At 42.8% G+C, this 27,868-nt stretch overlaps 1 protein-coding gene across 7 annotated transcripts in view; it reads right to left on the reverse strand.

Annotated features, from left to right (window-relative positions):
- Positions 1–27,868, reverse strand: part of CEP89 (centrosomal protein 89) — a 76,688-nt gene that overhangs the window by 28,885 nt on the left and 19,935 nt on the right. For 6 of the 7 annotated variants that reach the window (XR_003524334.1, XM_027620222.2, XM_027620218.2 and 3 more), the window contains 9 exons: positions 25,187–25,215; positions 23,914–23,956; positions 22,191–22,409; positions 20,041–20,186; positions 13,612–13,662; positions 13,364–13,447; positions 11,205–11,308; positions 8,062–8,177; positions 5,693–5,873 (listed from right to left, as the gene is read on the reverse strand). Coding sequence is in view for 6 of the 7 variants with exons in the window: in XM_027620222.2 (XP_027476023.1) it covers positions 5,693–5,873; positions 8,062–8,177; positions 11,205–11,308; positions 13,364–13,447; positions 13,612–13,662; positions 20,041–20,186; positions 22,191–22,409; positions 23,914–23,956; positions 25,187–25,215 (973 nt within the window). In the remaining variant the exon portion in view is untranslated. The remainder of the gene's footprint in view (positions 1–5,692; positions 5,874–8,061; positions 8,178–11,204; positions 11,309–13,363; positions 13,448–13,611; positions 13,663–20,040; positions 20,187–22,190; positions 22,410–23,913; positions 23,957–25,186; positions 25,216–27,868) is intronic. The other variant, XM_027620219.2, reaches the window with a different exon arrangement.

Here is a 27,868-nt window from a genome sequence, read left to right on the forward strand (position 1 = left end):
ATATGTAAATAAATGTAAATGAACATTGATTCCATAAAACAGTAATAATATCTTTTGGGATTTAAAAATTTGTAGAATTCAAATGCACAACAATAATAGTATATAATCAGGAAAAGGGTCAATGGAATTTGTCTTCTAAAGTTTTTATATTATTCTGGAGAGGAGAAAGGTGTTGATTCACTTTATAGTTTGAAAATACACATGATGAAATTTGTGGAAAGACACTCAATAGTATCTCTGCCTTGGAACCCACCGTGTGTGGCCTCCGTGAGGCCTTGAGCTGACGCGAGCCTCCCCTGTGCACAGGACTTCGGTCACAGCCCGTAGAGCTACAGGTAAATGTACATTCCTGGTATGACTCCTCCATGTGACGAGCATTCTCCCCTACCTCCGAGGGAATTTCCCTCACTACCCATAGGTAAGAGACCCTGAAGCTTGCTAAAACCCTGCTCTTCTGACCCTCATGCGCGCTAGGCACCCTGCCTTGACGTCCCCACGTGGCCCCTCCAGGTACCTGTGGGTTACAAACTTCTCTGTTTCCCTTTCCCTTGCGGTCTTACTGTGGCTCACCATCCAACACCCCAGGGCTCTACTTAACATATGTTAATTTAAGTTTAGCCTCTTTGGTGTTATCTATTCCTGATATATTTGCCTTTAAATCTTTTCATTTTGCGTTTTCTATTTTACCACTTGTCCTGTCTTTTCTTGCCCTCATTCGGACTGATTAAAAAAAATCATTCTTTCCCTGCATTAGTTTAGAAGTTACATTCTCTTTCCACAAATTTCATCATGTGTATTTTCAAACTATAAAGTGAATCAACACCTTTCTCCTCTCCAGAATGATATAAAAACTTTAGAAGACAAACCCCATTGACCCTTTTCCTGATTATATATTATTGTTGTGCATTTGAATTCTACGCATTTTTAAATCCCAAAAGATATTATTACTGTTTTATGGAATCAAGGTTCATTTACATTTATTTACATATTTACCGTCTTTTTACTCTAGTTTACCTTGCCTTCCATACATCCAACACTGAATTATGTTCTTCCTCCTAATGTAGACCCTCTTTGAGAACTGCCTTTAATGTAGGTCTGCTGGTGGTGACACTCAGTCTGGGTTTGAAAATATCCTTATTCTGACCTCATTCCCAAAAGGCATTTTCTTCAGAATGAAATTCTAGCTCATCAGGGGTTCTGTTTGTTTCCCAGCACCTTGAAGCTAGCCTTCCAGGGACTGGTGTGTCCCTTGTTACATGTTAAACATCCTGTTGTTGCTGCACTCCCCTGAAGGCCATCTGTCCTCTGCTGTTTCACTAAGATGGCTCTTCATTTACCCAACTGTGCTTGTGCTTGCTGGGCTAGCCCAACCCATGCACTGTCGACTGCCTTCATTTGGAGAAGACTCCTCACCGACATCTCTCTAACTGCTCCTGATTAAATATATCCCTCTGCCGCTTCCTGTCTGTGATCTACTGATACCGCGACCTTAGAACACTCCATGCCATCCTATGGATCCTTGCTTCTGACCTACTTTTCAGTTCGCTAATTCACCACCCTGCTATGTCTCATCTTTAGTTAAGCCCATCCAGTGAGTTCTGAATTTAGGTTATTGTATTGTTTCAGTTCTGAACATTCTGTTTCCTTTTCAAATCCAGTATTGTTACATTTTATAGTTCCCTGAAGACATTTTGTAGCTTTTCTTTCTTTAAGCCTAAGAGCTACCAGTTGTTCTATAGGCTTTGTCTGATAATTCTCATATCTGGACTCTTGATTATTATTTGCCACTTCTGCTGGTTCCCAGGCACTGTCTGTCTGGTTTTCTTTGTGTCTTGGACAATATCCTGGAAAAATTTCTAAGAGTAAAGAGCCTTCCTCCAGAGAGGACTGAGGGCTCGTTGGTTTCAAGTTCACCTTACCCTGAGGATGAAGCCCTCTGGAGTCCCAGCTCACGATTTATTTGCAGGTGATGGGCTTGTCTCATCACTCTTGGTCCACTGATATTTTATGTGGGTGTATCTGGGTGTGGGTCTTTTTCGTTTACTATACCAGGTACTCTGCAGGTCCTAGCAGTCAAGGTCTTTGGAGACCTGGAAATGCCCTTCAACTAGTCATGTCTTCCTTCCCATTTTCTTTAAGCTTTCTTTCTGAGATTCCTGACGATCTAAGGTTGGACTTCCTGGACAGGTCTTCCATCCATTACCTTCTCTCCATTCCCAATTGTCTGTTTCCTTATGCTCTAGCAGAACTGACCAATTTGTCTTTTAGCCCTTCTACTGAATTTTCTTTAGATTCTGATAATCAGTTCTAATCTTGCTCTTAATGACTGAACTTTTTTACGGCATTTTATTCTCTAGATTCTGAGTTCTCTATATTATCTTCTTCTTTGAAGTGAGTTTCTGTGCTTATGTAGGTCTCCCTCTTTTATTGCATTTTTCCCCATTATACCCAATGATCCTTGTCATTTGTTCATACCTAGGAATCTGTTCTTATTTTAGGATGAGGGACTTGGCATTTGGTGTGTGTTTGTAAGGAGACTGCTTTTCTGCCCTGACATCTTCCTGAGCAGGCATATCACTGACTGCTGAGCAGGACTCTGTCTACACAGATGAGTTATGTGAATAGTCAGCTTGACTTTAGAATAGCCCCTCCCATGCCCCAAAAGCCAGAGTAAGGAAGGCTTCCCTTGTATAGATACCACTAGTCACCCCTTAACTCTCCCTAAACAAGTTTGCTAACTTTCTTAAGTAAGAACCTCTCCCACCACGCATCCTGAGTAGGCTCAACCTTTGTAAGCAGCAATAAAAGCAAAGAACAACCGAAGCTTCCAGGTGTGACCACCAGTACAACTGTAAGTCAACTGGACAGTTCACTTGGAAAATAACCTCCTGCCATTTCTGAGGCCACAGTTCCTCCCAGGCAAGGTTGCCGACAGGTAGAACAAGCACTCTAAATGGAGAAGCCACTCCATATTTACGATCTGCACTGCCCCAAACCAGGAAAGGAGAAACAACACACATGCACCATACCTAGAAGCTCGTGGAGCACAGGTTCAATGACCTCATCTTTGCCTGCAACCCCACTCTTTCCCGAAGTCCTCCTCAGACTCACCCCCATTGTGGGAGCCAGTTCCACAGCTGCTTAGCTGCTAACTAATGGCGACTCTTGCACATGTGGCACCCTATCAGTGTGGGAAGGGAGCCCCCCTAACAGAGGCAACCAGAGGGCAGGTGCACTGAAGCCTTGCAGCCCTTCGGCTCCCTTCAGCCCAACTCCAAGGTGTCCTTGGCTGACCTCACGTCTGTAGTAGTCTCCTTACTTTGTCTGCCTCTACAGACTTCCCTGAATTCACATATTCCATCCCTGATGGACTCATGCCCCCTTCCCATGTTACTGATGCTCTCACCAATCACTGCACCTTCCAATAGAGAACCATCAGGGTCGACACTGTCCAAGTCCACTCTTACTGTCTATCCTCTACCCCACCCGTAAACTCTGAGCCCAAAGCCTCCCAGCAAAAGCCGGCACAAAGGCTTTCCCTCCCTATTCTAGCTCACTCCACCACAACATTCGTCACCTGATTTCCACTTACAAGAGATCTGGTGACATGTTTGCCTTTTCAACAACCATGTCTTCCACTGCCTTCCCATTAGTGGCTTCCTTTTAAAGGATATTATACCTTCTATACTCACACCTAGGGGGCCATTAGAATATGTGGTTATGGGGGCACCTGAGTGGCTCAATCAGGTGAGCGTCTGACTCTTGGTTTCGGTTCAGGTCATGATCTCAGGTTCATGAGATGGAACCCCATGTTGATTCTTGGGATTCTTTCCCTCTTCCTCTCCCTCCCCTGCTGCTGCTCTCCCCCGCTTACTCACTCTCTCTTTTTGAAGTAAATAGATAAAATCTTAAAAAAATAAAAAAGAATATGTGATTATGACATCCACAAAAAAAAAAAAAAAATCAGCCACAGGAGTGGGAGTTTGAGGGAAATAAAATCATAAAGACAAACAGAACTTCAAAAAAAATTTCCTTCCTCTACTGGAATAGAAAAGTAAAGTACAGGTGTGGCCCAGACAGCGTGTAATAGTGCAGTCAAAACACTGGGTTCCAGTAGTTGGAATCCCCAGCATTTACTAAAGTACCAAACTAAGCACTTCACATGCACCAACTCATTTATTCCCCAACATCAACCATCTTAGCTGAAAGCCTCACCATTTAAAAAATTTCCTCATTACAAAAGTAATGCATATTCATATTCATTTTACACATGTAAAATATTTTTTAAAAAACACAAAGAAAATTTAAATTACCCATTTTGATGGTTAATTTTATGTGTCAACTTGGTTAGGCTATGGTGCCCAGTTTGGACAAATATTAGATAGATGCTGCTGTGAAGGTATTTTGTAGATGTGATTAACATCTATAAGCAACTGACTTTAAGTAAAACATTACCCTTGATAACATGGGTGGGCCCCACCTAATCAGCTGAAGGCTTTATGAGCCAAAACTGAGGTCCCCCAAAGAAGGAATTCTGCCTCAAGACTAACAACAGAAATCCTGCCTGAGTTTCCAGCCAGCTGGCTGTCCAATGGACTTTGGATCTGCCAGCCCCTATAACTGTGTGAGCCAATTCTTTAAACTCTCTCTCTCTAGAAATATCTATGCACATCCCCTACATATATCAGTTGTTTTTCTAGAGAACGCTGACTACAGATATACATAGAATTTCACCTGCCAAGGAGAATTTCGGTTAATATCTTTCCCTTCTGGGCGCCTGGGTGGCTCAGTTGGTTAAGCGACTGCCTTCGGCTCAGGTCATGATCCTGGAGTCCCGGGATCGGGTCCCACCTCGGGCTCCCTGATCGGCAGGGAGTCTGCCTCTCCCTCTGACCCTCTTCCCTCTCATGCTCTCTATCTCTCATTCTCTCTCTCTCTCAAATAAATAAATAAAATCTTTAAAAAGAAAATATCTTTCCCTTCTTCCAGTCTTTTTTTTCTATGTACCTATGGTATATGTGTGTGTGACTATATACATACAAGTGTGTATATGTATTTATACATACATATAATTACATATATAAAGACACACACACACTAGAATGATCAACTCATCCAGTTTGCCTTGGACTTTCTCAGTCTAGCACTGGATTCCCACATTCTGGGAAAACCTCAGTCCCAAGCAAAACTGGGATGGTTGGTTACCTTAATACACATACATATACACACTTTTTTCTTTTTAAACAAAATTGTGATCATTTTATACATACTGTTTTGCAATCTAATTTCTTCACTTAAAAATATGTATTTTCTCAAACTTCCCAAAAGATTCTTTTGTGATATCCTGTTTAATGGCTGCATTGAATTTCATTTTATGGTTGTATCCTCTCATTTAATCCGTTCCCTATTACTGGATATCCAGGTTTCCAGTTCTACTACTTTAAATTATCTTTGGGTCTAAAACCAGTAAAGGCTGGAAAAGAAGGAGGAATAGAAATCATACACAAAGTGCAGACCGTGGCCCTCAAGGACAGGCATAGTGTCCTTCAGTAATAATAGATTTACGATTCTCAGCCCCGGACCCCTTGCTGGTGTAGCTACACAACTCAGAAGACAGGTAACCTCTCTCTACTCCACCTAAAACCACACGCACAGTGATGCACTCCAACTTGACAAGACATTGTATCCCTACCTTTTTAATTCATTTACAATTGAAGCATGAACGTTCACTGCAATTTTGCCATCCAACTGTGTTTTTAGGTCCTGGCATTCAGTACGTAAAATTTCCAACTGCTCCTTGTTTTCAGTTAGTTCTTTTTTTTGGCTCTGTGTTTTAGTCTCCAGAAGCATTAGTTGTTTAGTCAGCTTAGAAACTGAAAAACAAACGAGATGGATAAAGACTTGGTACAGAAGACTTAAGAAAACATGATTATTGATTACTAGGTAATACCAAGGAGAGCCAGCTTATAAATAATAATCTTGAAAAAATCTTTTGGAGATTTATAAATTAATACCAAAAACCTTGTACTTAGAAATTAGTGTCCTGGGATGCCTGGGTGGCCCAGTCCATTAAGCATCTGCCTTCAACTCAGGTCATGGTCCCAGGGTCCTGGGATTGAGTCCTGCATTGGGCTCTCTGCTCAGCGGGAAGCCTGCTTCTCCCGCTGCCTGCCACTCCCCCTGCTTGTGTTCTCTCTCTCTCTGACAAATATATACATGAAATCTTTAAAAAAAAAAATTAAAAAAAATTACTGTCCCTATATTAAACATTTACTAAATATCGACTTTCTTACTGGGGCTCAATATGTTGATATCATTAATACATGATGTTAATTAAACAAGACAGGATTTTAGCCTTCAAGGAACGGACTTTCCAAAGGCTGAAGCCTTAAGTCACAAGACCCAGATGTGCAGCATCATGATGTTGTTCCTAAAACTGTAAGATTTTCAAGTCTTTAAGGACATCAAATATGGCCCAACTTTCCTTTCATTCCTCATTATGTTTTAAAGTAAATCATAAATATTTTCACCCTGGGCAACACCCTATATGTAATGATAAGATACTTCCCGGACATCTATTGAAAGTAGCACTTAGAAGTATTAGAACATAAATTTTAAATCCTTCTACTCTATGAAAAGATTTAGTTGATCAAAATGAATAGCTCCTTCTGGGAAATGGGGAAACAGGACAGGCAGCTGACTGGATCAAATCATACAGGCCTAAAGATTGGCCCCATTCTACCTGACCAGAACCAGCATCATACCTGTTCGTATCTGCAACATTTGAAGAAATTAAGCTCAGGAAATACAAAATTAATTTTCCCTGCCATCTCTGATTTTGAAAACAAAGGCAGGAGGCTTTGTTCCTCCTCCACCACCAAATAATACCGGAGTAAAAGCAAATACATCTGTGCCACATAGAGTCTAAGGGGAAGTCCTGTGAAGGAAACTCCTGTTGGATACTCTGATGTTTTATTTATTTATTTTTTATTTTAAACTTTTTTTTAGATTTTATTTATTTGAGAGAGAGAGAGAGACAGAGGGTGAAAGGGGGCAGGGGGCACAGCGGAGGTGGGGAGAGAGAGAATTTAAAGCAGACTCTGGGCTGAGTGCAGAGCCTGATGCAAAGCTCGACCCCACGACTGGAAGATCATGACCTGAGCTGATACCAAGAGTCAGACGCTCAACCAACTGAGCCCCCAGGCGCCCCCAGACACTCTCACTTTTACACACGAGCTGGCTCATGGAAACAAATGAAGAGCCAGCCCAGTGACTTCAGCAGCAGCGGGGGCTTTAGTGCCCAGGGTATTATGGGCAGTCATTAAATAATCAGGAGCAGAGGGGAAAACAGAAAGGAGGGGTTACACTTATATTCTGCCCTCCTGTGCTATATTATTCTTCACTGGAAAAGAAAAGTCAGTAAAGCAAAAGGAAGAAAATGCCACTACCTTCTGTGCTCATAAATCTGGGGTTTAACCAAAGTGGAAGAAATGACTCAATCTGGCCCACTTCAAAGCCCACGGCCACATGCTGTGAGGTTCCTAGGAGTGGGGAAAGACACATGGGGAGAGGGGGTGCTCACAGAAGGTAGGGAAGGGAGACAGCCTGTCACAGCACCCACAGCTCTGAAGGAAGGGCAAGAGCACAAAGAAACTGTTCAGAGTGCGAATTCATTCTACTTATTTACTCACGTACAAAGTAACAAATATTCAGGAACCGAGCCTGGCGTTGTTTCAAATATTCACCTCACATGATTTTTTTCCACTTACGTGGCACTAGTCCCCCCACACCCAGTTCTGCTGACTCTAAAGGGGTCACCTACATCTGCCTTATAAGATATATGGAATAACTGGAAAGACACAGTGGAGTCTAAGAGAAAGCAATCAATGTGCTTTGGGTCATGACTGGATATGTTATAACATAAACAGCTGCCTTTCAGTAAAGAGGAACACATTCTAGAAAACGTGATTTCCTCCATTTGTAATTTGAACGGGGGTCCCTACTAGGAGCAGGGTGGGGGGGCGGGGGCACCAGTCAAATGAGGCTGGAAAGATAGCTTACCTTCCTGGAGACGCTCCTTGTGGGTATCCTTGACTTTTCTCTGCTGAATCTCCAGCTGCTCTATCAACAACTTGTTTTCCTCTAAAACCAGTTCTGCCTGAGTCTGAAGCTGATGCCTACAATTGATTTACAAAATTAAATACTGCCACTCAGGTACTGAATGATTACAGAGACAGTCCGGAGTCTAAGACAGCAATTGATGTGTTGCAGGTCATGAATATCTGGACAAGTTTTAATGCTATACACGTCACTCACACAGTTAATCCTACCATTCGCATAAATGGGGGGGGGGGGAAGCGATAACATTCGCATTATGAACTGCTTTAATAACTTTTTAAAATGTAACGCTGCGAACATATACAAAAGCAGAGAAGAATCGGATAATAGACTTTCATGTACACAACACAACACCCAGCGTGAACAATTGCCAAATGGTCAATCTTCTTTCATGTATAAACCTCCAATCCTGACACCCACTGGACTATTCTGAAGCCAGGAGGAAATTAGAAGAATTTAGAAAGTTCCCGTTTTAACTGAGAAGTACTCCCTTATAATCAATAGCATATTTGCCACCAAACAATGACTTTGTGAAAAGCCTCTGGCTGATTTCTTAAACCATACTAAGAGGGTGCGAAGCCAATCCCAGCCCAGCTCAACCTTCATGATCAAAAATTCCAATTAGAATGAGCTAAAGGGGCCTTTAGAAATCTGGTTAAATGCTAACCATTCAAAGCAAATGGTAAACCAGTGAATTATCACAATTTTTCACTTTGAACTCAAAAAATGAGGTGGAGGAAGGAGGTAAAAAGATGAAAGGAGTTGGCTATAGCAATGACGTCATTCCAACAGCAGCTGCCCACAGGCTCCTGGGCCCTAGCTGCTGACACCGCACCCAGGATGGGGAGGGAGCTACCCTGCTGTGCGGAGCGGGGAGCCTCCCACGCCCCAACCTGGGCTGGACTGCCCCAGCCTCCTCATTTCCGCCTCGGCAGACTAGCTGCACTTCCTCCTGTTTACACTTTGGACTTTTTTTTTTTAAGATTTTATTTATTTATTTGATAGCGAGAGAGAGAGAGAGAGAGAGAGAGAGAGAGAGAGAGAGAGAGAGAGAGAGAGAGAAACACACACCAGCAGGGGGGAGGGGCAGAGGGAAAGGGAGAGAAGCAGACTCCCCAGTTGAGCTGGAAGCCTGATGCGCTGGCTAGATCCCAGGATCATGACTTGAGCCAAAGGCAGACGCTTAACCGACTGAGCCACCCAGGTGCCCCTACACTTTGGACTTTCTTAGGACTTCCTTTCTTCCTCCCTCCCTTCCTTCTTCCTTCTTTCCCTACTTCCTTCCTTCCCCTCCCACCATTCCTTCAACCTTTTCTTTCTTTTTTAAATGAAAGTGATTCTCCTATTTCTTAAAAAAAAAAAAGTTAAAGCCTCACCCGTTAAGCATGAGGTATCTCAGTTGGTCAGAGGAAGTCAGGAAAAGAAATGCAGAGTTTAGTTACAGCCCAGAAGTTCAAGGAGAAATTACATGAAACTGAGGGGACATCTGTGACTGAAGTGTGAAGCTGGTGTGCCCTAGTGTCTGGGCACCCACACCTATGCAGGAACAGGGGGCAGAAGCCTTGGAGGCTGGGGGAGGGCAGGAGTGCCGGGGCCTCAGGGGTGGCCGGAGGTCTGCCTCCAGGACCACCCCCCCGACCCCAGGGAGGGCAGTGAGTTCAGAGAAAGGGGGGAGGTCAGCTAGGTGGGGGTGCTCTGGAAGCACCACATAGACCTAATGGTTCCCCACCCACAGCTCGGGCCACCACACTAGAGCAGGGTGCCAAGTGCAAACCCAAATACACAGGATCGGGGAACACTGTGCACATGTGGATTTGAAAGTGAGGTCTTTTGTTTATTTATTTATTTTGATTTTATAGAGAAGTAAACGGGTTTGACTGGCATTTATATACAAGGTTAGAGGAAGGATCTGAGATCTCCGTTTTCTGGATGGCTCTTGGAAGCAGTCTAACTGATCCGCGTTCCAGGGTTCGATGGGAAGCATGCTAGGAGCCCTGACAGAAGAAAATCCAAGTTCAACAGGGGAAGCCACAGGGCACTAAGATCCAGTAACTGCCCAGGCCAATCCCAACTGTACAGCAGTGACCATCACATCAGGGAGAACCCACTTAATGGTAGGAATGCTGTTGACTCCTATTCTAAATTCCTGGACATCACACACGGAAAACATTTTAATTTTGTTCAGTGATGTTAAGACATGTTAAAAGTTACTAAATATAACATAGCTACCCAAGGAGAAAAAGATCGATCTGAATAGTTTGTGCCTGGATCTTGCCTTTTGACTAAGACATTTACTTGCTCATATTCATTGACTAGCCATCTGTTACTGCTGTGCTGATGAACAGGACCTGGCCCTGCCCTTGCGAAGCTCATCAAGGAGGACAGGTGAGACAGATGTGGCGATACCCGGGTAGGCACAGCATGGCAGGTACCAGGACAGGGCGTGGGTCTAGGGCTGTGTCAGAAGCTGAGACAAGGCAGCAAGGAACTCTGCCTTCAGGGAGAGCTACTGACCAGCACCATTCGATCAGCGCCAGGTGAGCAGGGCCTGATGGATGGGGAAGAGTGCAGAAGGGGCATTCTGGGGCGAGGCAGCAGCACCAGCAGCAGGAAGGAGTGAGGCCGCACTCAGCTATCAAACACTGGAGGCCGCAGAAAGGGCAGGGCAGACGGGGGCTAGTTGTACAGGACCCCCTCCTGAGCTTCCTGGTCTAACGCCCTGGGAACAATCACAGGGGAGCAAAAAGGCTGTGGCTCAACAGGTTTGGGATGAGAAAACTGCCCTAGAGAAATACAACCTCAGAACATAAAAATTGGGAGCGTACGTAGATGGATTTCAGGTTTAAAAACCTACTTAGAATTTTAAACGTATTCTTTAAAATTCAAGTTTAGAATAGTTTACTACATTGTCACTGTACCTTGTTAATTTCTTTACTACGTTGTCATTGTACCTTGTTAATTTCTTAGAAACTCTCCCTGAAAATATTTTCGTTAAAGAAAATGTATTTGATGATTTCATAAAGTTTATTCCTATCATTGTCTTTTCTTTTGAGTTAGCAAAATACCAGAAACCCAACACCACTTGCCATTCCTCCCTGGTAACAGGACTACTCTTGGTTAACTCTCGGTGCAATTCTTCATTTTCTTTCACCACTTCCTGGACTCGCATCCTGAACACCCTCATTTCCTCCTGAAATAAAACGGAGGTGAATTGTAACACACACATACAGACGAGGTGCCATCCCTTACCTCTAGCGCTGCCGCTGCGCCTCAAGTCAAAGGTCAGCAGCTTTCTAGCCTAGTCTCACAGGAACAGCAGGTACCGGCGCCAGGTGCCTGCCCTCAAGGAGCTCCTGGGCTGCTGGGAAACCAGGAGACAACCATGATGCTGAGTACAAGGGACAGAGAGCCTCAGGTTTGAAATGCTCAATTCCTGATTTGGTAACACTTTTCTGTAAGTGCCAAATACTTAAGATAGGAAAGAAAAGATAAAGGCAGGTCAAAAAGAAAAGCAGAGATGCCTATGAACACTGCAATTTTTCCTTTGTTTAAAGACTTTGGAGGATAAATTGGAGCTTCTTAGAGAAATGTTAAGAACTTTTCGTCCTAATTAAAGCCCACTTGGGAGTGGAAGGGGTCAGTGTGGGTAGGGCTTGGGGTCTCCTGATTTTGCCCGCTTGTGATCACCAGAAGCCTCTCCTACATGAAGCCACCAGTCTGGACAGCTCCTTCGGCACCAGCAGGACTGAGGAAGCCTCGGGGTCTGCTTTCCCTCCTAAACAGTGTGTTTGTGGCACTCCTGCTGGGCCTCCTTCCTCCCTGCTTTTCTTAGCCAGCCCTCAGTGGGCTTCCGTGACATGTTCTGGTCTGCCACGAGAACCTTAGCTGCCAATGTTTATTCTCGGATGCTTCTAAATATTCTTCTCCCAGCTCTTAGGCATTTATGCTTATACCCGTTTAGCTTAACAATGCCAAGGAACTTCTCTTTTACCTTTCTGCTGGGACACACTCCCCAGTGGCTGACAGCTTTTACAGAACAGGGCTCAGGCAAACTAAAGCCCGCAGGCCAGCTGCTTGTTTTGTAAATAAAGTTTTATTGCAACATAGCCACGCCCATTCATTTGCACTTTGTCTATGGCTGCTTTCTTGATACCACCACGGAGCTGAGGTTTTGCAAAGAGGCCCAGTGGCCTACAAAGCCTAAAATATTTACTAAATGCCATTTACAAAAAACGTTTCCTGAACCCTGTTTTAGAAGGAGCACCAAATTAATTTGTTAATTACTTGGCTTGATAGCTAATTAATTAGTGTAAGATTAATTCACTGTCTTACAAAGTTAAGTGTCCGACAAAAAAATCTAGAAGAAAAGGTTCAAAACTGCATCATGTGGACCATGTGCGTGGGATAGTGTAACAAAGGCAGGCTGTGGGACTTAACAGACCCTTCCAGCCAGACAGCCCAGGAAACCCAAACTGTTCTCTCTGGATCCTTCCGATTCCAGAGATCTCTGGCCACTTACATGAGCAGTAGGGAAAGGATGGGACATATCTATCACACCCATGTAGCCTTGTCCACCTGTGTAATGACAGCGAGCTCTGCTGCCAGAGGCCATTCCCATGAAACAGAGGTGAACAAGGCAGAATCAACAAAAACCTGGCGCCCTCACCACTACCAACAGAACTGGACTTCCTGGGGTCAGCTCTTCAGAGAATTATGAAGCATTCAAGTCTGCCTAAAACATCACTGCTTACTACCTTGCCGTGCCTGCCTGACTGTCCCTTCTACAGTAGAGTTTGCAGCTGCAGAGCATCAGGAAAGAAGCGTCCCCCGCTGCTGTCCTGTCTGTACCCCAGGAGCCCAGCCCACACGGGGCTGCCTGCCTGGGAAATCTGGGCTTCCGATGCAGCACCACCCCGTCCCTGCACACCTCTCCCACTGATCCCTCCCTCCCGGCCTCCTTCCTTCTTTCTCTCCTTTCTTCTCTCCCACCCACCTCTACCACTGTGCTCTTTCCTTCCTCCCTCCCTCCTTCCCTCCCTCTCTTCCTTCCCCCCTCCCCTCCTCCCTCCCTCCCCTCCTCCCTCCCTTCCCTCCTCCCTTCCTCCCTTCCTCCCCTCCCTCCAACATTTGAGTACATATTAGATGTTGGGCACATCTACTTTAAACCTATCTTTAAAATGTTTCTTTAAAGTTTTAAACAGTCTTATTTTTTATAAACCTTGTCCTGAGACGTCTGCCAGCTTACCTGAAGGGTGGCATTGAGGTCATCCTTCTCTTTCATTCGGTCTTCATAGGCCAGTAACAAGGGTGACAGGTACTTTATATCCAACTGAACATAATGGAATAAAGAAGGTTAACTTAGGTCTTACATCTGAATACAATCAGCACATTTTTCAAAAGCTAAGAAAATTTACTTCATTTGGAATGGTTTTTAATAAGTATTTAATTATAGCCCAGAAAATATGGGCCTGAAATTAAGTAACTTTTACTTACCAACCAGGGTGGTGTCGGGCCCTTTGATGGGAGGCCATCAATATTTAAAGTCTAAGAAAAAAACACAAGTGAAGGCAAATTAAACAATGCTTCTTCTGAAAGTTCAGGCCTTAGATATTACTTTTTTAGTGAAGTTTTTAATTTTAACTCCAGTGTAGTTAACACAGTATTATATTAGTTTCAGGGGTACAATACAGTGATTCAACAATTCTATACATTACTCAGTGCTTAATCCCCTTCACCTGTTTCACCCATCCCCCACCCCTCTGGGAACCACCAGTTTGTTCTCTATAGTTAAGAGTCTGTTTTTTGGGTTGTCTCTCTCTCTCTCTTTTTGCCCTTTGCTTGTTTGTTTTGTTTCTTAAATTCCACATATGAGTGAAATCATATGGTAATTGTCTTTCTCTGACTTATTTTGCTTAGCATTATTATACCTTCTAGCTCAATCCATGTTGTTGCAAATAAGTCTTAGATATGCATATATATATATATACATATATATATAAATATAACCAATTTTTTCTGAAATGTTTGAGAGTAACTTGCAGACATAATGCCCTTCTTCCTCGAAATACTTCAGTGTTTATTTCCTAAAAACATTCATTTACTCCACCACAGTAACATCATAAAAACCAGGAAATCAACACTGAAGCAATACTATAATCTAATCTAGACTATGTGAAAATTTTGCCTATTTTCCCACTAATGTCCTTTTCTGGTCAAAGATCCAATCCAGTATTATATGTTGCATTTAGTTGTCAAGTCTTTTCAGTCTTTTTAAATCTGGAACATATCTAGTTATTGTTTATTGAATGCTGAACTCTTGCAATATTATATGTGGGAGGGTCTGGATTTTGTTGTCTTCCTTTAAAGAGTGTGGGCTTTTTTGTTTTTTTTCCTTCTTCTTTGTAGGCTCTTACATTGCTCATGGATCAACTTGATGCTTTTGAGGCTCACTTTTTACCTGCTGAGGGTGGGTCTGTAGTGACCTTTACTGAGAGGCTAGGTGAGCCAGCTACCAAGGCACGGTCCTTCTGGGCTCTTTCCTCAAGGTTGTGTGTTCCACAACTTCTCTACCTTGCTGTCAAGCCACAGGTCTCCCAGTGCTGATTGTTTGGCTCACGGCTCCCTGAATTTGTTTTCTGCCTGGCCCCAAGGAGTTTCATCCTCCTCTTTTGCTGAATACTAATCTGGTTTGGGTGCTCCACCCTGCCCTGTGAAGAGACTGTCTACAGACTGAAGGCAGAGGCAAACAACAGAAGGCTCCCCTATTTATCTTTCTCCTGCCCAAGGTCACCGTGCCGCCTGCCGTCTGTCAATAGTATTAATATGTGTTCTGTCTAGTTTTCGAGTCGTTTACAGTACGAGGGCCAACCTGGTAGCAGTTATATTCCATCAGGCCCAGAAGCAATGGCCCTGATGGAATAATTCTTCCTTCAAGAAAAACCTTGTAACACATTCACCTTAAAACCTCATCTCATCAGTCATTCAGCAAACAGTGAGAACTCTCTAAGTCATTATGGACGTGACAACACAATGGTTTGCCATGATTTTATGATCTAACAACAGGTAGAAGTCTTCTCACACAAATGAACATAATATACTACACACAAAAACATAGTACAGGATAGAATGTTCTAGCTGCCTTAAGAGCTGTACAAACAAAAGTCTGCGATGATTTGAGGGAGAGAGATCATATCTGACTGGAGTGACCAGGGAAGGCTGTCACGGAGAATGTGGCATTTGCACAGGGGCAGAATGGTGTGAGAAAGCAGTGGCCTGTCACTGGGCCTGCCTGTCTGTATCCTTTTTAAAGAGAACTGGCTCACCCACAGCCCCGCAGAAGGCCCTGGCCTAGGAAGCTTGTTTTGGATCATGTGACCCCAAGAACTTTAATTTTTTTGCTGTGGTTAAAAAAAAACATTAAAGAAGTCAGTCACAAAAGACCACATGTTGTACGATCTTATTGATGTGAAATGTTCAGAACAGGCAAATCCATAGAGACAGAAAGGAGCTTCGTGGTTGCAGGAGCCAATGCAGGGGGTGGGGGAAAATGGGGAGTGACTGCTAACAGGTAGGAAACTTCTTGTTGTGATGAACTTGTTTTACAACTGACTGCAATGATGGTTGCATGGTTCTGTGAAGACAGTAAAAATCACTGAACTGTGCACTTTAAATGGGTGAACTGAATATGTGAGTTATATCTCAATGCTGTTACTTAAAAATTTAAACTTAAGTCCTACTTTAAAATCAGAAGCTCGTGAAGCTGCCCTGAATTCCCAGGAGCCACGTGGGAACAGATGTGCCCCTGGCTTCCCACCTTGATCCCAGCAGGGGCCAGTCAGCTGTGTATCCTGACATGTCAGATGCCCGCCCCCCCCCCCGCCCGCCCCCATTCCTCACATGCACTACTCTCTAAGGGCAAGGACCTGACCTTCTGACTCCTCTTGTTATTCCTCACAGTGGTTGGCTCGGTGAGTTTATTGAACTGAATTCTGCAATACCTCTTCTAAAGTAAAAACTAGTCTGCTTTCTTCTCTCTTTATATATGCCTACATTGTGAAAGCATTCCCACCACCAAGCTAAGTACACACCCATCACCTCACATATTTACCTTTAAAAAAAAAAAAACAGAGAACATTTAAGTTCTACTCTCTTAGCAAATTTCAATTATACGATACAGCATGATCAACTATAATCATCACATTTTACATTAATCCTCAGATCTTACTCATAACTGAAAGTGTGTACCCCAGCCTCTCCCTATTTCCTCCACCCCCCAGCCCATGGCAACCACCACTGTACTGTTTCTGTAAGTTTGACTTTTTTTTTTAAGATTCCACATATAAGTGATACTATTCAATATTTGTCTTTGTCTGGCTTATTGCCCTCCATGTTCATCTATGTTGTTGCAAACGACAGTACTACCTTTTCTTTTAGGCGGAGTAATAGTCCACTGTATGTATATACACCACATTACATATAGATCAATCACATTTTTATATATACATCACATTTTCTTTATCTATTCATCTGCTGGCAGACATGTGGGCTGTTTCCCTACCTTGGCTACTGTAAATAATGTTTCAACAAACATACAAGTACAAACATCCAAAGATAGTGATCTTGTTTCCTCTGGACATCTACCCAGAAGCAGAATTGCTCAATATATGGTAGTTCTGTTTCTAATTTCTTGAGGAACCTCCACACTGTCTTCCACAGGAGCTGCACCAGCTTGCATTCCCACCGACAGTGTGCGAGGGCTCCTTTTCTCCACACCCTCACCAACACTTGCTACCTCTTTTTAGTAACAGACATGCTAACAGGTATGAGGTGACAGCTAATTATGATTTTAATTTGCATTTCCCTGCTGATTAATGATGTTGAGCACCTGTTGGTCATCTGTAGGTCTTCTTTGGAAAAATGGCTATTTAGGTCTGTTGCCCATTTTTAAATTGAGTTATTTATTTTTGTGCTATTGAGTTGTATGAGTTCCTTGTATTTTCTGGATATTAATCCATTACTGGACATGTGGTTTGCAAATGTTTTCTCCCCTTCCATAGGCTGCCTCTTCATTTTGATGTTGGTTAGTTACCTTTGCTGAGAAGTTTGATGAGCCCCACTGGTTTATTTTTGCTTTCAGTGCCATTGCTTTTGGGGTCAAATCCAAAAAATCACCATCAGGACTGATGTCAAGCAGCGCCTGGGTGGCTCTGTCAGTTAAGTGTCTGCCTTTGGTTCAGGTCATGGTCCCAGTGTCCTGGAACTGAGCCCCATGTTGGGCTCCCTGCTGAGCAGGGAGTCTGCTCCTCCTTCTGCCTCTGCCACCCACCAAACTGGTGCTCACTCTCTCTCTCTCTCAAAAAAAAAGACATGTCAAGGAGTTTTATGATTTCGGGTCTTATACTCAAGTCCTTAATTCATTTCCAGTTGATTTTGGGGTGCAGTTTAAGATAGGGGTCCAGTTTCATTCTTTCACATGTGGACATCCAGTTTTTCCATCATTTATTGAAGAGACTGTCTTTTCCTCATACTATATTCTTGGCTCCTTTGTCAAAAATAAATTCAGCGTATATGCATGGGTTTATTTCTAGACCCTAAATTCTGTTCCATTGGTCTGTTTGTTTTTATGCCAATATCATGCTGTTTTTGCTTACTATGGCTTTGTAATAGCTTAAAATCAGGAAGTGTGAGGTCTCCAGCTTTGTTCTTCTTTCTGAAGATTGCTTTGGCTATTCAGGGTCTTTTGTGATTCCATACAAATTTTAGGATTGTTTTATCTACTTCTGTGAAAAATGCCATTGGGATTTTGAAAGGACTGCATTGAATATGTAGATTACATTGAGCAGTATGGACATTTTAATAATATTCTTTCTGATCTATGAGCACAGAAAATCTTTCCATTTATTTGTGTCTTCTTCAATTTCTTTCATCAGTGTTTTATGGTTTTTTATTTTATTTTATTTTTTTGGTGTACAGATCTTTTACCTCTTTGTGATTTACTCCAAAGTATTTTATTCTCTTTGATGCTATTATAAATGAGATTTTTTTTCTTAATTTCTTTTTCCTATAGTTTGTTGTTAGTGTCTAGAAACAAAACTGATTTTTGTATATTGATTTTGTATCCTGAAAATTTGCTGGATTAATTTATTAGTTCTCTTGTTTTCTTATCATTAACTTGCCTCTTCGTTTTAGCTTAGAGAAGTCCCTTTAAGGCCAGTTTAGTGGTGATGAACTCCTTCAGCTTATGCTTGTCTGGAAAACTTTCTGTCCTTCATTTTGGAAGGACAGCTTTGTCAGGTAGAGTATTCTTGGTTGGCAGTTTTTTTGTTTTTGTTTTTAGCACTTTGAATATACCAGCTACTCCCTTCCGGCCTGTAAAGTTTCTGATGAAAAATCTGCTGACAGTCCTATGGGAGTTCCTTTGTGTGTAATAAGTTGTTTTCCTCTTGCTGCTTTTAAGATTGTTTCCTTGTCTTTAACTTTTGACAATTATTAAATTATATGTTATTAAATTATAATGTGTTTTGATGTGGGTGTCTCTGGGTTCTTCTTATTTGGAACTCTCTGAACTTCCTAGATCTGGATGTCTGTTTCTTTCCCCAGGTAAGAGAAATTTGTAGCCCTTACTTCTTAAGCTTTCTGCCCCTTTCTCAATCTACTCCTTTTGGGACCCCTGTAATCCACTTGATAGTGGCCCATCACTCTTTTTCAGTTTCTTTTTGCTTCTCTGAGCAGAATTCCACTGCCCTGTCTTCAATTCATGGATTCTTTCTTCCACTTGCTCTAGTTTGTGGTTGAACCCCTCTGTTGAATTTTTCGGTTCAGGCAGTATAGTCTTTAGCTCTATGATTTCTGTTTGGTACTTTTTAGTTTTTCTATCTCTTTGTTGAAATTCTCACTTGGTTCATGCTCTCCTGACCTCGGTGAGCATCTTTATGACTGTTATTTTGAACTCTCTATTGAGTAAATCACTTATCTGTACTTCATTAAAATCAGTTTCTGATCTTTTTGTTTGGAACACACTCCCTTTTTCCTGCCTTTTCCTTGACTTTCTGTGTTGGTGCATTAGGAAAAACAGCCCACCTCTTCCAGTTTTGACAGACTGGTCTCCTTAAGAGATGAATGAGCCTCATCAATCAGCCTGGCCTGAGCTCCTGGTTGCCTCTCAAACATCTGTGACTGTCTAAGCCACTGTCTTCATTCTTAGTGGCTCCCAGTGTGTACCAGAGTGTACCAGAGGGTACACTCTGTGAGGGTGTACCAGAACTCATTACTTTCCCAAAAGGGAAGAGTGTCTTCAGCTCCTAGATGCAGGCTGATTGGAAACCAGACCTCAGGCAGCAGCTGGGAAAGTATGCGGTCAAACCCCTTCCACGGAAAAACTTGGACATGGGTGTTTCTGCCTGCTCCCCTATGCTGAACCCAGTGTGGGGCCACAGAGGGGTGCTCCCACGCCAGTTGCAAAACTGCTTCTTTGTCTGCTAGTCCTGGGAATCATGAACTGAAGTCCCACTGGCTATGAGAGCTAGGTGATTTGGGGGGCCTGTGAAAACGAGTCTGCTTTCTTTCCAAAGTAGGTACACCAAAAAACAACAGCTATACCCTTGAGGAACAGGACTAAGAATGGAACCGCTGACATGGACTTTTACACCTTAACTTTATATACTTCTGTGTTGTTCCCAGGTTTTGTTTGTTTTGGTTTTTTTTGTTTGTTGGTTTTACAAAGAGTCTTTATTGCTTTTGAGAAAGGGGGAAGGGAAGGAAGAGATGAAAGGAGGACACAGAAAGGTCCCCAGAAAGACTGTTTTGGATGTGCTTTTCTTTATGCCAAATAATAATAAATATGAGCCCTTCAAGATTAGAAAGCAATTCAACAGTAAAGCCTAAAAAATCAGAAAACTGACATTTTAAAATTGAAAACATTACCTCTTCCTTGGACAAATGCCTGAATTTTGTCTGATATCTACTCAATTCTACATTTAAACGATGGACAGTCATTTTTAACCCGTCATTTTCATCCACCAGTTCTTGAGCTTGTTTTCTTAGATAAAGTAGCTCAGAGGCAGCAGTTACTGGAAAAAAAAAAATTAGTATTAGAAGAACTTACACCAAATTGATCAAGATTTTATATAAATTGCCAATCATCTGATCTTTTTTCCCTTTTGGGCTCATAGAGCCAGTGAAGGACAGATGTATAGATATTAATGAATAAAAGTTACTAAGTTTTTTTTAACGCTGAATAGTCAACAGTGTTTTGGAAATTTGTGCATGTACAATTAAAATAAAATGAGGGGCGCCTGGGTGGCTCAGTTGTTAAGCGTCTGCCTTTGGCTCAGGTCATGATCCCAGGGTCTTGGGATCGAGCCCTGCATTGGGCTCCCTGCTCCGTGGGAAGCCTGCTTCTCCCTCTCTCACTTCCCCTGCTTGTGTTCCCTCCCCTGCTGTGTCTCTTTCTGTCAAATAAACAAATAAAATCTTAAAAAATAATAATAATAAAATAAAGTAAAATGAAAATTTTAGATTGGAAAGAAAGAGTCATTGTCTCAGATGATATACAGTGCGTGCCTTGAAAGCCATATAAGATAAATGGAAAATTTATTAGAACTAAGAACTTTCCCATAGAATAATAATGTCCTATTAGGAAACATAACAGAAAATAGATTCCAAAAAGTAATAGCACAAATAATATAAAGTTGCAGAAATAAATGTGCCTAAGACAAGAAATACAGAGTCTGAAGAAGACTACAACGCTTTTCTTAAGACCATAATATTATAAATAGATCAATGTATAGAGAAAACATTAGTGAATATTTACATAACCTTAGAGTTAAAAAGGACTTGAAAGGGCTAAGTCATAACAGAAAAATATCCTATATTTAGCTGAGTTATCAACAAACAGAGAAACCATTACATACATGAAAAAGGGCCAAAATCCCTAACATGTAAAGAGTTCCTATAAATCAATAAGAAAAAAAAAATCAAGGTATATCAATTTATTTATTTATTTATTTTTAAAAAGGATTGCTTTTTTTTTTTTTAAGATTTTATTCACAGGGCTAAGTGCCTTCGGCTCAGGTCATAATCCCAGGGGTCATGGGATTGAGCCCCACATTGGGCTCCCTGCTCGGCAGGGAGCTTGCTTCTCCCTCTCCTTCTACTGCTCCCCCTGCTTGTGCTCTCTTGCTCTGTCAAATAAATAAACTAAATCTTAAAAAATAAAGATTTAATTCATTTATTTGTCAGAGAGACAAGAGAAAGAGAAAGGGAGAGAGAAAGAGCACAAGCAGGGAGGGTGGCAGGCAGAGGGAGAAGCAGGCTCTGCGCTGAGCAAGGAACCTGATGCGGGACTCAATCCCAGGACCCTGGGATCATGACCTGAGCCAAAGGCAGATGCCTAAGCAACTGAGCCACCCAGGCGTCTCAGTATCTCAATTAAAATGGGAAAATTTATGAAAGAGAAAGAAAATGACCTGCAAAACTATGAAAAAAAAAAATACTCAAGATCATCAATAGTAAAATAAATACAAATGAATTTAAAATGGGATTTCCTCCCTGACCTTTTTGCTTGTCAAATTAGTAAGGAAAATGAAATCCTTATCACTGCTAAGTATGTGGAGAAAGCAGCACTTTTTAAAAGATTTATTTATTTATTTTAGAGAGAGAGAGAGAGAGAGTGTGTGCGTGTGTGGGAGTGGGGATGGGGGATAGGGCAGAGGGAGAGAGAATCTCAAACAGGCTCCACGCAGAGTACAGAGCCCAACGCGGGGCTTGATCTCAAGAAGAGGCACTTTTATATGCTGTTCATGGGAATAAAAAACTGATATGAAATGTATGTAAGATACTATGCTAAGCATAAAGAACCAAAAGTATTGGAATTTCTTTGGCATAATAATGATATAGCAGATAAAATCAAATTTTAACAAGGATATTAATGAAAGAACCTTAAATATTATAATGCAATATCAACAACAACATAAGCAAATATTACAACATAAAATACTAGCTTTCAAATAAATAAGAAAATTTGTGAATTCTTGTTTATTCCTTTAATAAAAGAACTGTGTAGTTATCCCCACCTTCCTGAGGGGAGGCTTTCTCAGCCTCTTTCAACTTTCGGTTTTCTTTTTCCGTTCTTTTCAGTTTTAATTGTAGTTCTTTCATTGCTTGTTTTATTAGGTTAAGTTCAAGAGTAAGGGTTTGATTTGCATTGCTTAGAAGCAAATTTTCTTCTTTTAATTCCTCGAACTTTTCTTTGGTTATTTCTATACATCTTTGCCGTGTTCTACCAGTTATATCTGGAAAGGTACAGAGAAAAAGTTTTTAAATTTTAATTTTTACAATTTTACATCAAATTTACAAAAGACTTTATTAAAAAAAGCAAAGAAACAACCACCCGAGTCACTTCTTCATGTCAGGCCTTGTGCTAGGTCCTTCAGTCCCTGCAAGGAGAACGGCCAGTTCGGGAGAGAGCGGCTGATCTGCCGAGGCCACGGTAAGCCACAGGGAAAGAGGTGGGAGAGGGAGAGGTGGGAGAGGCAGGAGCCCAGCGAGGCCCTTGCATATCATAATACGGAAAGCGGAGGTTCTGTCCTGCAGGCCACCAGAAGCCAGGAAAGGCTTTTAAGCAGAGGTGTGAAAAGGAAGTTTCTACTTTCAGATGAGCCCCTGTGGCTAGCAGTGAAGAAAGTGACCGGGAGCGAAGCCCAGCCCAGAGGCAAGGAAGCCAGTCTGAAGGCCCCCAGAGCAGGGGCAGAGAGGAAGGGACAGATAAAGGACTCAGGGGCTCAACCCGGACAGGGCTCAGCAGCTGACTGGGTGTGGGCAGTGAGGGAGGGGCAAATCAAGGAGGCCTACAGCCACCTGTGGTCTGGAAGACACTCAGCCCGACAAGGAACACAAATGCAGCAGGGAAGGTGAGCTCAGTTTAGGACACGGGCCATGCTCTGAAGGCAGCCTCAGCTGGAGACACCGAGCAGCTGTGGGCATCAGGGAGAGGAGACGCCAGAGGTCACAAAGGATTTTAAGAAGGAGTTTTAGCAAGAGAGATTGGAAGAGAACAGAGAAGGATATTCCATGGAGAGATATGCTGACAGAGGTCAAAGGAGGTAAGGACCACAGTGGGCTCCCAAGCCAGGGCATGCCTCCAAATGAAGGTGGAGGCAGAAGCAGAGCTTCTGGGGGGCGGACCAGGGTAGGAGGACTGGCGGCTCCAGACAGTGGATTGGCCCACAACGCAGCGGGGCAGGCAAGGGCTAGCGGTAGGGCCGGTAGCTCCAGAGAGCCTCCCCGACCCCTGATACATCCTATCCAATCCCTAGGACATGAAAGGGTAGTTCTAAGAAATGAGTAAGTCCACAGCTCCACTGAAAACAAGAGGGGAACTCAGAGGCGTCCCAGAAAGAAAACGTTTCAGACTGGATTGACGATGGGAGCTATGGCCTAAAATGTGCCAGGAGAGGTCAGCTAGAAAAGTGCCGGAGTGCTTCCGGGCCTGGGCCTGGCCCTGGCATGTGATGGGGACACAAAGTGGCCCCCATTTGCAGACACTGGCCTCCCAGTGTCTGAGCACATCCCGTGGGGACATCCATCCACCATTCACTGTCTGAACGTTTAGACCCTCTCTTTTAGAGCAAACATGGAAGTTCAACAGGTGCCCCCTTTTCCCAATTTCAGTAACGGGACAGAAGCGACAGACTTTACAGGGGAAAAAAAAAGTGACCTTTATTTTAGACAAGACGATTCTGGGCATTCTCCAAAATTATAAGTTTTTCATCATAATTAAATTCAAAAGGCAAATACCTGGGGAGGGTGGAGGCTTTTCACATAATGGTGGTTTTTCATCCTAGGGAAGAAAAAACATGAGTAATGAATTAAGAGTCTTAGCATCTTCTAAAACGGGATTGGCATGAGCAGCTGGGTCATCGTATATCAAATATTTAAATACACTTTTTCCTCTTCACTTTGGCTCTTGTACTTCTTAGTCTGCTTTAGCTTTAGAAACTCTAATATCCATTGTTTCTTTTAACTGAAACTTAAACTTTAAGGGTCTTGCCCTTGTGGTGGCTTCTCTGAGGCACTAAAAGGAAGTCCTGTTCAGGCTTTCTTCCTGATTTTTTGCCTGTGAGTTCAGCCACTGTGTTTTCACACGTAGGTCTCACGAGGTACGGGCCGTTCACGTTTGGAAGCATGAGACAGGACTGCAGGTGCTGAGCAGAGATGCACAAAGCAAACTCTAACCGGGCTTTTCTTCCTTGGGATAGGCAAAAAGACCCCATATGCTGTAGAGAAGCACATCACTAAGTCAGGTTGAGAAAAGAATATGATCTTTCTTTTCAACCCAAAAGTTAGAGGAAAGGGAAGGCTTTGAACTTTTGTTCATTTTTCCGTTATACATCGTTCATTTTCCATTACATATCAGTCTGATATTAAGTTTCTAATTTCTGCTGAAAAAGTAAATAAGGTTATAAATGAACTCTACTGAGAAATCTTTAATTTTTAAATTCCTATGACATCGTAGGATTAAAACAAGTTAAAACTATTTCCATGTTTGCAAAAAAAGCGAAAAAACTATTTCCACATTTGCAAATTTGTTAGTCTATTCATTCTGCAAATTACACATGTGATTTCTAACCACTCAATGCATTACATTCATTTTTAAACTATGGAAAATCTGAGTTTCCTCATATTTCAGAAGTACTTTATTATTTTTTTTAGAGAGAGACAGTGTGTGCACGCACATGCAGGCGCATGTGCACACACACGTGTTTGGGGGGGTAGGAGCAGAGGGAGAGGGAGAGAATTTTAAGCAGACTCTGTGCTTAGTGCAGAGCCCAATGCAGGGCTCAATCTCACAACCCTGAGATCATGACCTGAGCCAAAATCAAGAGTTGGATACTTAATCGACTGAGCCACTTAGGTGCCCCTCAAAAGTATTTTTTTAAAAAAACATTTAATGGGAAAGGACTCTTAAGGCAAGGTGTCCCCCTTCCCTCAACAAATCACAAAGAAAATTTTAAATTATGGCAGAAATTCTATTTATTGAGAAAACTGTTTTTTAAAAAATGAATCTTACCTTTAAATTCAGAACAGAATGTTTATCATCTGATTAAAAAAAAAGAGAGAGGAAAACTTTTTTTAAAGCAGATAAAGACATCTGACAACTCAGAACAGCATGATCATAGGAACTTGCCGTCTACCAATGAGCTGAACAAGGCCCAGGGTGGGGACAGCCTTCGCAAGGTTACACAGCAAGCTGGTCCGGACAAGGCAGGGGGCCTGACTGAACTGCTCATCTCTCTTCTGTTAATTTGGGAGCACCTCCAGTGGCTCCCATGATTACAGAACCAGGGCCAAGTCCTTGGGAGTGACTCTGAGCCCTCTCTGCCTTTCCGACACGGCCCTATCCCCTATTGCCCAAATGTGCCCCAAATGTACCACCTGCTGTTCCCCTCATGTGCCAAGGCTCCACTCCTCTCTGCCTAGAAGTAGCATCTGACCTGGTCAGACAAATAGTTGTTCCTTGAAGCAAACCGCCTTGGCGATACAAAAGCAAACAAATCTCGCTCAGTTACTCTCCATTTACAAATACGCATTCGGGATGAAGGCACTCCTTGAGGAGGGTAATCTTATGCCCTAGTGTGAAAAATTGGTTGTTAGTTTCTACAGTCAATTTACAGAGCAGAAATAACTGGATGAAAATAAATTAGAAACAAATGTGCAAAATCCAACAGAATTCAGAAACACAGACAAAAATCATAAAAGATTGTAAATCTACTTCCTGGTTCATTACAATTACCAACACTTGAATGATAATCACTGAAGAAATTATTTTTGACCAAAATGTCAGCTTGCCCCACTATCTATAACTAAACGTCTGATCAAATGTCCTGGGACAGTCTAGACTGGCACACCCATTGAAATCTTGCCTTGTCTTTCCGAATACGGCCTAACAAAGCCTCCTCTACCTGCCACTTTTTCCAGCCAGCAATGTTGACCTCTCTCCTGGCCTTTGTGCTACTTCTGCCATGCGCCTCCGCCCCGGACTACAGCTCCCCAGCTGCACGTCCTGCCCTGCAAATGGGATGGGAGGGGAGTGGCCCATGGTGGCTCCATCATCTCTGGCACACAGTAGGTGAGCATCTGATGAGCAAATGTTTAAACTGATACAAAAAGATTTTGCATTTTTATTTTATTTTTTTAAAGATCTTATTTATTTACTTGACAGACAGAGACATAGTGAGAGAGGGAACACAAGCAAGGGGAGAGGGAGAGGGAAAAGCAGGCTTCCCGCTGAGCAGGGACCCCAATGTGGGGCTCAATCCCAGGACCCTGGGACCATGACCTGAGCCGAAGGCAGATGCTTAACGACTGAGCCACCCAGGCACCCCAAGATTTTGCATGTTTATTTGTTTTTTTTTTATTGTTTATTTATTGCTGCAATAGTCTTTGCTTTGGTATCTTAACAATTCTGCATCAGACCTACTGCCTTCATATTTAATGAACTCTTGGATGTCTCTCCCCTTAAATTCTTCACCAGACAAAACTGGGAAGGGCAAGGGATTCACGAAGAAGAATGGCAAAATGCTGCCGGCAACAGAGGGTGGGTGGTAGCCACATGGGATTTCCGCTGACCACTTTCTTTAGTTTTGTACGTTTGAAAGGTCTCAGGATAAAACGTTTTAAAAAGGGCAATTCAGGGGCGCCTGGGTGGCTCAGTCGTTAAGCGTCTGCCTTCAGCTCAGGTCATGGTCCCCGGGTCCTGGGATCAAGCCCCACATCGGGCTCCCTGCTCAGCGGGAAGCCTGCTTCTCCCTCTCCCCCCTGCTTGTGTTCCCTCTCTCACTGTGTCTCTGTCTCTCAAATAAAGTATTTAAAAAAAAAAAAAAGGCAATTCACCTAGTTTCCTAAAGAAAATCATCATTTCTATTCTATTGTATCTTAGTCACCAACTTTTCAGAAAAAAGAGCCAGAATCGGCATCACCCAAGTTCACTTTGATACTTAATGTATGTACAATACATTGGGCTCTGGGTAAAATATTTTATTTCCTGTTTTCTCATTGATCATTTCCCAAAAACATTTCCAAACTCCTCACCCTTCTCATTTCTACAGTCTGCCAGACAAGTGGCATAAACTATTCAAACAGCAAAAGTCTCCCATCCTGGGCATCCTACTGTGTACAAGATGCCATGTTAGGCACTACCCCCATCCTCACAGAAGAGCCACACCATGTGAGCACAGTCTTGCTGTCAAAAGTGCTAATAATACAGATAAATCAAAACTCCCCCATGATCCGAATCCTTTGAACCGTTCCCCCTCCCAAGAGGTAACCATGGTTATCAACTGGGTATGTTTCCTTTCAGACATATTTGAACATATAAAACATAAAATAGTCAAACACACCACCCCTCCTTCCACCGCCTTCATATGTAACAGACATCAGCGGGTAGGGAGGGAGAATAACATGGGTAGAGACCCAGTGGCAGAAAGGAGCATCATGCAGTTGAAGAGAGAAGGGAGCCCCGGTGTGGCTGGCGAATGGCCAGCAGGCCGGGCAGGCCCAGCAGGCCGGGCAGGCTATAGGAAACCAGCGAAGAGATCTAAGTAAAAAGGGTGTGGGGGCCCACGGGGGCCAGACAGGGATACTACTAGATACTCCTTCGCGTTCTGACAAGATTCTCTGGCTGCTACCGCAGGAAGGGACAGCGGGCAGTCCATACGCACCCATGTATCTGCTGGGCATAACATACAACAAA

The sequence above is a fragment of the Zalophus californianus genome, chromosome 17, assembly GCF_009762305.2.
Source record: "Zalophus californianus isolate mZalCal1 chromosome 17, mZalCal1.pri.v2, whole genome shotgun sequence".
NCBI lineage: Eukaryota > Metazoa > Chordata > Mammalia > Carnivora > Otariidae > Zalophus > Zalophus californianus.